This window comes from Habropoda laboriosa, unplaced genomic scaffold, assembly GCF_001263275.1.
Source record: "Habropoda laboriosa isolate 0110345459 unplaced genomic scaffold, ASM126327v1 scaffold300, whole genome shotgun sequence".
NCBI lineage: Eukaryota > Metazoa > Arthropoda > Insecta > Hymenoptera > Apidae > Habropoda > Habropoda laboriosa.
In genome coordinates this window covers 106,937-117,650 of record NW_017100458.1, presented here as the reverse complement: position 1 = coordinate 117,650, position 10,714 = coordinate 106,937, and the positions used below count along the sequence as shown (strand labels likewise).

The window sequence follows — 10,714 nt, the reverse complement described above, 5'->3', positions numbered from 1 at the left end:
TTTCGAGCTGGTCCAAAAAATCCTCCGACGACGGTGCCCACGTATGTGTAGCAGCCGGCATGGATCTGCGCGCGCGGCCGCGCAGGCATCTGCGCCACAGGGGTGATTGAGAGGGAGCGGTGGTGGGGGTAGCGTCGTAGGGGAAATGTCTCTTAGAGAGAGCGTGGTGGGGGGGGTCGGTTTAACGGCGAGAATCGAGCGAACGACGCGGCGTGATCGTGGTCGCGATAGTAGTAGTCGCCGACGTCGATGACGTCGACGGAGGGCGCTACCGACGCGGTCCACTTAATCGCTGCTAGTAGTAGTACTAGCCGGTGGTGGTGGTGAGAATCGTAGTGGCGTGCGTACACGAGGCGACGTGCTCGTGTGATCGGCGAGCGGGCGTGAAAGAGAGAGAGACAGTGAGTGAGAGATTATGAGCGAGAGAGAGGAGAGGAGAGAAGAGTAGCAGAGCAATAGAACGTACATAGTCGAAGGAAGAAGAGGAAAGGGTGGTTCAGTTCAGTCGAGTGAGTGCGTGAAGAGAGTGGCGTATGCCCGGTGGTGCTCTGCTTTCTCTCAGAAAGAGCATAGAACTTGGGGGTGAAGGAATTTTTCCGGCACGCTTCCGCCTCGCCAGAGTTCCGTGTGTATCGTCGCGTTCGTGAGGGTGGGAGAGTAGAGAGGGTGGGAAGAGAGGGCGAGCCAAAGGGGTGAACGGCAGAGAGAGGGCACGTAGGTGTGTGCGCGGGCGGCGAGGTTGGTGGCGGTAGCGGGTAGAGAGAAGCGAGTGGTGTACGGAAGTGTGGCGGTGTCGAGCCGCGGTGGATGGTGGATAGTGGCGGTTCGGGCGGTAGGTTGGTTAGGATCGGTGGATCGTGGTGGTCTTCGTGGTCGTCGTCGTCGGCGTCATCACGTCGTGTTCGTGGCTGTCGTCGGCGTCCCCGGTGATCAGAGGGAAGTTTGAGGAAGAAGAGACGGACACAGACGGAGAGAGAAAGAGAGAGGAGAGAAAGGAAGAGATAGATAGGGGAGCAGAAGACTAGACGGTAGAAAGACAGACAGAGAAGAGAGTAGAGGAGAGGATGAGATCGATAAGCCGGCGAGGTGGTGCGGGTTTCGCGAAACGGGAACGCGTGTAGGCACACACGGCTGGTAAACAGACGCGCGTAAAATACGCACGCACGCGCCGCACAAACGCTCTGCTCTCCACGGTGTCCCAGCAAAGCGTTCGCGGCGAAGGAAGTCAAAGAACCGCCTGGGACCGTCACAGTGCCGGAGTTACCGCGAGAAGGAGGCCGAGGGAGAGAGGAGAGAACCGGAAGAAGAGGAGGGTTGTTAAAGAAGGTGGAACCGCCGCGAGAAGCCGGAAGATATCGTTTAGGGAACGGGATCGTCCTCCTCTCTTTCTCTCTCCCCCTCGATCTCTATCCATCTCCACTCGATGGGCTTTGCCGGTGAAAGAAGGTCAAAGATCGATCGTCGAGTACGAGGGTCGTGACCTCACGCATACACGGGACGGGCCACGCGTGCGGTACAGCTTTCCAGCGACAAAGGTGGATCCTTGGCGTGGAGGGAACGAGAAGGCGAGAGCGAGAGCGAGAGAGAGAAAGAGAGAGAGAGAGAGAGAGAGAGAGAAGAAAAGGTGGATCTCCGAACAATGAGGCGTGGATCATCGATCGGTGAACGGGTTCGTCGATCAACGTGTTAGGCGGTGGTGTGCAAAGTCAATGGTCGCCTCTCGTGGACGGACATTGTCGTGTAGAGTAGAAGAATCCGAAGACGTCTCGGTTAGATGGACATCGTGGAATATAGAAAGAATCTACCAGACGCACGTGCTCGAAGAGATGTTCTTCACTGGTCCATACATATAGTTAAGAATCATAGAACACTGTAGAACCATTTAGGAATAAAAAGAAGGAAAGAAAGAAAGAAAGAACCGTCTATTAATCGCACTCGAGAATATCATTGGTGAATGAGAAATATCGAAAGAGTGAGAAAATTGTTCGAAAACGGTTCGTCACAACGAGAATCATCACGCACGTAGAAAAAGCGACAGCAAGTTATCCAGGGAGTAACGTCGTTATAGAAGAGAACCTAGCGAAACCTCCACGAGAAGGCGGAAGAGGTAGTAATCTAGAGCAGCAGCAGCAGCAGCAGTAACACAGCGAAGCGTAGCAGGATGTCACGGGACCCGTACTCAAGCGGAAGTGGAGTAGTAGGGCCGGGTGGCGGTACTCGTTCGCCGCGAAGCGGTCGTCGCGTGGGCGAGCTGCCCACGGTCGACCGTAGCCCGTCGAGGAGCTATGCCAGCGGTCGCGGCAGTCCATTAGGTCGCAAGAGAGTAACCCGTAGCGGGAACAACTCGCCGGAGCACCTCGGATACGGCAGCTACCATCACCATCAGCTGGGCAGTCCGTACTACTCCCGCGACGAGGACCTCGCCAGTCCCGTGATGCTCGAGGAGAGGGGCAGGAGTATGTCAACCGGGGGCGGTGGGGGCGGACATCACAGATCCAGAAGCGCCTCGAGACCCGCCATGTCCAGCTCGGCGGGCATGTCGGCGCGGTACACCAGCCTGGATCGTGCATCCGCGGGTATCCTCGATCACGATCGCGAGTTCCTGCCCATACGTGATCCTCGTGAACGTAGCAGAGACCGTGGACTCTATTTGGAAGATGACCTGTACGGTTCGAGATCGGCTAGGCAGAGCCCTAATCCTCACATGCTGCGCGACAGCGGCGGGTACATCGGTGAACTCCAGCATCAGAACAACGATCTCCAACGAGAGCTCGGGAACCTCAAGAAGGAGCTCGAGCTGACGAACCAAAAGCTCGGCAGCTCGATGCACAGCATCAAGACCTTCTGGAGTCCCGAGCTCAAGAAGGAGAGAGCGCTGAGAAAGGAGGAGAGCACCAAGTACAGCCTGATCAACGAACAGCTGAAGCTGCTCAACTCCGAGAATCAGGTCAGTCGAGCTACGGATTTTTCTTTCTTGTTTTTTCCACCTTTCTCTTCTTCTCCTTTTTTTTCTCTTTTCTTTCTTCTCTTTTTCAACCCCTCGCCTTATACTTTTCCTCTTTTCGCCTTTTGCGTTCTACTCTCAATGGGGTACGCTGGTGAATCTCGGTGATTAAGGTACATACACAGCGTATAGTACGCGTTAGAGGGTGCGTGAAAAGTTTTCGAGAGTGGTGACCTATTTTTTCCGCACGACACGCGTGGAATTTAGGTCAAAGTGATTCAGGTCTAATGGTGTCGCCGATTCGCGATTCTTCCTTCGTGCGACCAATTGTCGTGGCACGAGCATTCGTGTCAATTATGATTCGCGATACAACGATTGATCGTGTCATCAGTAGGTCGGTTCAAAGGGCGACTTTATCGATCTACCACTAACGACCCGTTGCTTTTTTTCCCCAAGCTTCGTAATAGACGCGCTTATTGATTGGCCAAAAATGCGCCGCAAAGGGGGAGCCACCGATGTAACAATTCCCTGAATATTCTCAGAATCGCTTGATCTCCTTCGTAATAATCAGAGATAACGATCAATCTTTCGATACACGTTGACCGTTGTAACTTATCGTGAGAAGGAACCGTACAACAGAACGAGGATTGTCACGTTAACATCTTCATTGAGAATTGGCAAAATCGCAACAAGTTCTCGAACTTCCAATTTCTCTCCCCTTCTCGAACTTCCAATTTCTCTCCCCTTCTCGAACAACCTCTTCTGCGTTTCCTTGAAAGAGACGTATACGCATTGCCTTCGGGGACGACGGATGGATCAATATGTTAGCTGTTCGCGAAGCCCGTCGCATATTTATATAATATCGTGTGCCTAGGTGTGTCGAACTGCTAATGAGTCCTCTCGAAGACCGACTATCTTGTCATGGAAGATTCACTTTCATGGAAATACTGGAATTCTCACTGGTGGAAAAGTTCGTTGAATAAGGGAATAGAGGAGGTGTATTACGTGATGTGTACATATGTAGAGAGACGTTGAGCTTCGTTCGATTACGAGCTAGCGTCACATGAGCGCCACAGAACTACGTTATATAGAGCTCTTAATCGAGTCGTTTAATTCTTCGTCGTTGTGCTCGTGACCGAAGAAGAGTCGGGAGACGAGTCGTGGCAGTTTTTCAGACTGAATTACCAAGCGAAAATACTCGTTTTGATCTTTGGATGAGGGCTCTCGAGCAAGAGAGCGTGCAGAACTGTCGGAGGAGTTTACTGTTTCATGGTTTTCAATGGAAGTTGCATCGAAACACGAGCTCAGACTTCTTTTCAATTTCGACGAATCTTCTTTCGAAACGAATCTTCTTCTCAATTTCTTTCGAGACTGATTTTTTCAATTAACACTTGGTCGAATAATATTACGTAAATTTTATTACACAGTTACACCGATAAATATTTCGCCTTTCCAGTGACGAATTTTACTTAATTATGAAATTATTTTAGGTTGATGCTTTTTCGTTACAAAATGTCATTTATTGTAATTTAGGTTTAACGCATTTTCGTATATGACGTTGTAGTGCTAATTAATCTTAATTACGTCCAATTACTATGTTACGCAAATATTCAGACACTTAGCAAAAATTAATATTTTTAATGAAGTAACTGCAGGTATATATTTGTAATAATTTGAAAATCTTTTTAGAAATTTCACACAGATATTCGAGAGCTAAGATACGCTTTTATATTTCGGATTTCTCAATCGAAGAAATGTATTTGTATCGGTGGATATTTTCACATGGCGAAACGTGAAAACGTACTTTCCTCCAGGGTTATTTCTGGAATGTTTACCGTCTGCCTCTGATTATCGTCACGGCAGTGGCATCAACGCAGGCTCGCCTCGTAAATTACGCAAAATCAAACTCAGGAAAACGGTTTCAAGGAACGTGTGTGTATTTTCATTAACGGTGCAGCAAACTCCCGATGTTCTTCAATCCTCTTACAACACACAGACACGCTCGCGCACAGATAATTATAAAAGCTACTTACTCATCGAGCAATCTCTGTTCTGCCTGCCAATTAAGAAATTACCAGAAACTCTACCCAATAATTATTAACTTTCAAGTTCTTCCACGATACGGAAATTTCTGAAAACTCTTCATCTGCTACGTTTAACCCTCTTATATTTCCATTAATTTCTTGTTTAACCAAGAGAAACTCCGGCAAAGTATACACCGAGAGAGAGGGAATTCCCTTTTCACCGGGAAAACATCAATAGTTCGCGCGAAAGTCTCGAAATACGAATAATCGGTGGCGGTGCTAGTAATCAGGTTAGATTAGATACACTTGGCTAGAATTGCATTCGAGGTCTCTTAAAACCAACCACTCGGTTAACTATTTCATATCAACTCCTTTACGTTGAAGTGATTCAATCTTTAACCGAGATACGAGATACCACCGTTACCACTTAGCGCAGCAAATTTCCCCCAATAGTTCTTCCAGCGGGTTCAATTCATCTTTAATTCGAGTCAATCGAGCTTCGTGGAGGCAAGCTGTTCGTCAATGCTGCCGTCACGGTTCGTCAGCATGGCACTACGTGTGTGCAAGCATATTTTTGGCCGCGATGGCGGTGCAGATGAGTCATCGACGTCGCGAGGGCAGAAGAATCTCGAGGAGAGGCGGACATCTCTGGCCGTCTGCCCACGTTTACGCTTCTTTTTCCAGCGTCTGCTATAGGGGAACCTCGTGGTTCTTACCACAACACGCGTCTCGACGTCGTGCTATTGTTCCGCCATCGACAATCGACCGTAAAATTGGGCAATTCTGCAACCACTAACGCGTCTCTGCTGCAACTGCGATTAAACGTTATAGCTGTGAAGGATTGAATGGAAACGTGGAATCGACTTGCCAGGTGGATCGGTTTAGACATTTAGACATTGGTTGACTAAGTTTGCAATGCTGTTACAATTTCTTTTCTCAATTGAAGTAACGACGACCAGTTTGAACGATCTTTTCCCAGTTCTCTGGCAAAAGTTGGATTTCACGGTAGAAATATGCAGGTTCCTTGGAGGCGAAGTAGTTACCGACCCAATTTCTCACTTCATCGAGATTTTTCGAGTGCTGTCCTTTCAGACTGCGTTGCATCGAACGAAACAGGCGATGGTTCGAAGGTGCGGCGTCTGGAGAGTAGGCAGAGTGAAGAAGAACTTCCCATCTTAACTTCGACATGGTTTTCGCGGTGGTTTCTAGCAGCGTGCAGCCAACATGTTCTTTCTCTCTCGAGTCGAAATCGGCATTTTTTGAACCGTTGAAACCGTCTCTCACATGTATATGCAGAAAAAACACTACTACCATAGATTTCTCCAATCTATTGTTTCGTTTATACTGCCGTTTCCTTCAAATTGAAGGTTCAACGACCGATATGCTCCTTCTCAGGTGTCCATTTAAATCAAAATGAACAAATGTTCCTGGCTTTAGTATTGAACGTGTCGACATATTTTCTTTTAGCAGAATAATCTAACTTTTGAGAAACGAAAAAAAATCAGCGTGAAATATAAACACAGTATACCTTTCAACATGTACGAGCGATCCGCAGAATGTATGTAGTTAATGACCTGATAGTTTCGAGACAAATTACGGCAAATCTGATAAAGAATGGGAAGCATTATGAGTTAAACGCGATTAAATATTACTGAATGCCTTGTTTTTGCCATATTTTTAACCCCTTGACTGTGTTTATGCTATTATTAGTATTCTAGTATCGACTTAGGCTTGTAGGGTAGATTAGAGTTCAGATTAAACGGCGGTATAGTGTATTTCAGGTTAAGTATCGTTAAATCACACGGTACCTTTTGTTGTTACTTTGTAATATCCAGTTGCACTTGTAAAGTGGATTATAACTCGGATAAAACAATGGTATAACGTGTTTCCAGTAAAATGCAACTTTATCTGCACCTTAAACGTAATCTAACTATAATGCAATGTAAGAGAGAACCTAACCTAGTTACAGCATAAAGTAGTTACGATAAATCTGTTGAGCGTATGGTAACCTTTATAGGTTGAAGTTTTATTTGTACAGATACAGTTTTATTGAAGCGTATGGAATATACTTCAGAAGTAGAGGAGCAGCTTGCAAGTCTTGATAAAAAAAAAAGAAAATACAGATCACGTGAAATTAAATCAAATTGAAATTTAGAGTACTGAAAACTGTATAGCACCGGATTCTCGATTTCGCCGATAATAGAAAGAACAATTGCAGATTATTTCAGTGACAGAATGAAGAATTTTAATAGAAACTCGAATTTATAAAGAATTATTAACGTTACATGGCGTGACATGATGAACCTTGCAAGTCTTGATCAAATGGAAAAAAGTATAGATCACGTGAAATTAAATCAAATTGAAATTTAGAGTACTGAAAACTGTATAGCACCGGATTCTCGATTTCGCCGATAATAGAAAGAACAATTGCAGATTATTTCAGTGACAGAATGAAGAATTTTAATAGAAACTCGAATTCATAAAAAAATTATGAACAATTATGAAAAATTGCATGGCGTGATACGATGAACTTTCACCTGTATAATGAAAATTGACAATTCGCAGGTCAAGCTACGAGGCACTATCAATCTGAACGTAAAATCTAACAGGAATTGATGAAACAAAATTAGCTTTACAAAATTTTATTTCAGAAATGGAAGAGCAGCTCGCAAATCTTGATCCTTTGAAAGAAAAATATATAGATCGTAATGTAATCACTGATCTGTGCACAAAGTTAAACTAAGTTGAAATTTCGAATAGTGGAGAACATTTCGAAAGACTCCCACGATTATTCTCGTTGACACAGGGGCTATCAATATTTCACACGCGCTCCCAGTTGTTGAGTCCTTGCCTCGCGCCCCATGGCGCCATTAACATCGAAACTTCGACTATGGAAAGTGGAAAAAACGCATTAAACGGTTGGAAAGCTGGAATTAATTCTCCTTTTCTGTCGTATACGCAGCTACATACTCGCGCCAGGTCGACCCGGCCTCTGGAAATTGGCGTGCACCAGAAGTGGGTCGTCAAAAAATGCCAGAGAACTTTTGCAATGCCATCGTTCCGTGCTATCCCTCTCCCTTTCTCTTTTGCTCCTCTAACCACCCAAAAAAAAAAAAAAAGAAAAAATAGAAAACCACGGAAATTAAACTTCGCGGTTCACGTTTCGTGTGTCTCGCCTGAAGAATACATTTTTCAAAATTCCATTTCAGTTTTGAAAATTCAGACAAACGTCTCTCCTTCGAATCTAAGAAAGTTCAAGTTACTTTCGATGATTAATTTCTCCAACCAAGCAGCCAGTCTCCTCGTCTGAATTATTGAAACAACCTTGCGGCTGGCGAATAAGGCATCCGTGAAGGTTGATTCGTGACGTAGCGAGGGATTCGCGGTATTAAAAATTCCGTTTGGAACGGCGTTTTTCGCGTTTGTCGCGAGCAATTGCATGGAATAGCAGCCCCTCGGATCTAATTGCTCACTTGACATGGTTCCTACTGGATGAAAAATTAGTTGCTGATGGCCTCTGCCGTGTACGGAGGCTATGATGCTTTCTCGAGAACTGCGAGATTACTCGAATGATTTTATCCAAGATTTTAGGGAAAAATGTTCTCTCGACAGCTTGAAAAATGTATCTGGAATGGAGCCTTTTAGAGGAGCTTCTCTGGTATATCTACTATTAGGGTGCCCAATTCGTTTCGTTCTGCGGTCGCTTCTATATACAGTGACTCTTACTAATATTCAGAAACTCTTCAGAACAGTATAACTTTTTCTAAATTGGATCAAACGACTTGAGTATTTTTGAGAAGTAGAAGAATTAGTATACTAGATGACGTGTATAAAATTTTTTGAAAATATTGCAATTTTTGGGAATCACGAAGAAAATTGTAAAGGTCACTGTTTACAACTTTTTTACCTGAGCTTGTAACGAAAATTTAAAACATACGTTTTGTAGATTTATGTCAATTATACACATACTGAAAATTTCATCGAAATCGGTTGATGGAGAAACAAGCGACAGGCATCGAAAGATGTAGGAATCTTCAGATTTATTACAATTATAGGCCAAGCGTAGTGAAATAGTGCGATTTTCACAATATTTAACGATTTGTAGCTCCTAATAACGTTAACCGATTTCGATAAAATTTTCAGCATGCATATAATTGGCATAAATCTACAAAACGTATTTTTTAAATTTTCATTACGGGCTCGGATAAAAAAGTTGTCGAATGTGACCTATACAATTTTCTTCGCGGTTCCCAGAAATTGCAATTTTTTCAAAACATTTTAGACGCGTCATCTAGTATACTAATCCTTCTAACTTCTCAGAAAAACTCAAGTCGTTAAGTCCAATTTTTAAAAAGTTATACCGTTCTAAAGAGTGCCTCGTATTTCGTTGAAATTTCACCGAATTTTAATACTTCAAATAAGTGATAATCACCGATATCGATGAATCTTTGCTATATAATAGACCTCGAAAAAAATATTTGACACATATTTTTTTGTCACCAATCGTCTACATTGAAAGAGTGAAAATCGTGTTCAAAGATAAGGGTAATAATCATATTTGGTCAAAATTATTTGTTATTTTGTATTTTTCATATTTCTCGTTGAAAAATACAAAATTTGTCAATTTACACTATTCCTCTATCTCTAATAGTTTTCGAGATATTAGACCAAATATATTCACTACCTCCAACTTTGAGGACGATTTTCACCCCTCCACCGTGGACGATTGTCAATATAAAAAAATACGCGTCAAATATTTTTTGAGAACTACTGTATACCAAAATTTCATGAAAACCTTCTGATAAAAGAAACAAGCCACCCTTTTGTCTAAACAAATTTTTTCTTACTTCGAATGATACAACTAATCCTGACTTACCTTTCGTCTTCAAGCTGATAAATAGCATTAATTCTAACCCCCTTACGAACTGTTGCAGCTATTAGGTCGTCCAATAAGTTCGAGCCATTTAGATCAATATTTCATCGCTATAAAATTTCTTCGATTTTTCATTAAAATATTTTTCAATCTTACTTCTCACAGTGTCGATGTCGTCAAATTTTTTACACACTGAAAAATATTGCAATGCACGAAACAAATGGCAATCTGATGGTACAATGTCCGGAGAATATAGAATATAGCGATAAAATTTCTCAACCGAATTCACGCAATTTTGTTTGCATATTTTGTGTCAAATCACTTTGTTTCGATTTAAGAGTCTTGGAGGTTTGACTGCTATTGCTTCTCTTAACTTTGCTAACTAATGGATTCATTTTTCATACAAATACAAACCGCATCGCGAAGAATATGAATGCCTCGCGGCACGAACTTCTTCGACGACCTAATGCATACATTGAAAATCATCGTTGATCTCGCCTCCGCCCTAACAATTCTAAAACTGCAATTTGCGGTTAGGTTTTGCTACGTATTCGCCTTTCAATGACACATCTACCTCGAAATCGAACAGACATCCAGCGAAAACTGGGTCTTGTGTCATTTGCACTCAAGAGCTTGATTGCTTTGCTGGAGAATTCGATTGCTATTGAACTTCGACGGCTCGGCTACCTACCACCTTCGCCAGCCCTTTTGTGTTTGCTATAGGATACGAGACGTTCGTTAATGGTGGAAAATTGTCGGAATTTCGGATGATCGTCGTTGAACGGATTCTTTGTTTTCGCGATAAGAAGAGAAACGTTGACAAAAGTCTGAGGTGTTTAATCGTCGATGGTTAGAGGGTAGACGAGACAAATT

The 10,714-nt window shown here is 43.6% G+C and overlaps 1 protein-coding gene across 1 annotated transcript in view; it reads left to right on the top strand.

The window, feature by feature from the left end:
• The first annotated feature begins 2,161 nt into the window (after positions 1-2,161).
• The window catches only part of LOC108575972 (golgin subfamily B member 1), a 100,418-nt gene continuing 91,865 nt past the window's right edge, over positions 2,162-10,714 (top strand). Inside the window, exon 1 of the mRNA XM_017938910.1 lies at positions 2,162-2,947. Within this exon, the coding sequence (XP_017794399.1) occupies positions 2,162-2,947 (786 nt within the window). The remainder of the gene's footprint in view (positions 2,948-10,714) is intronic.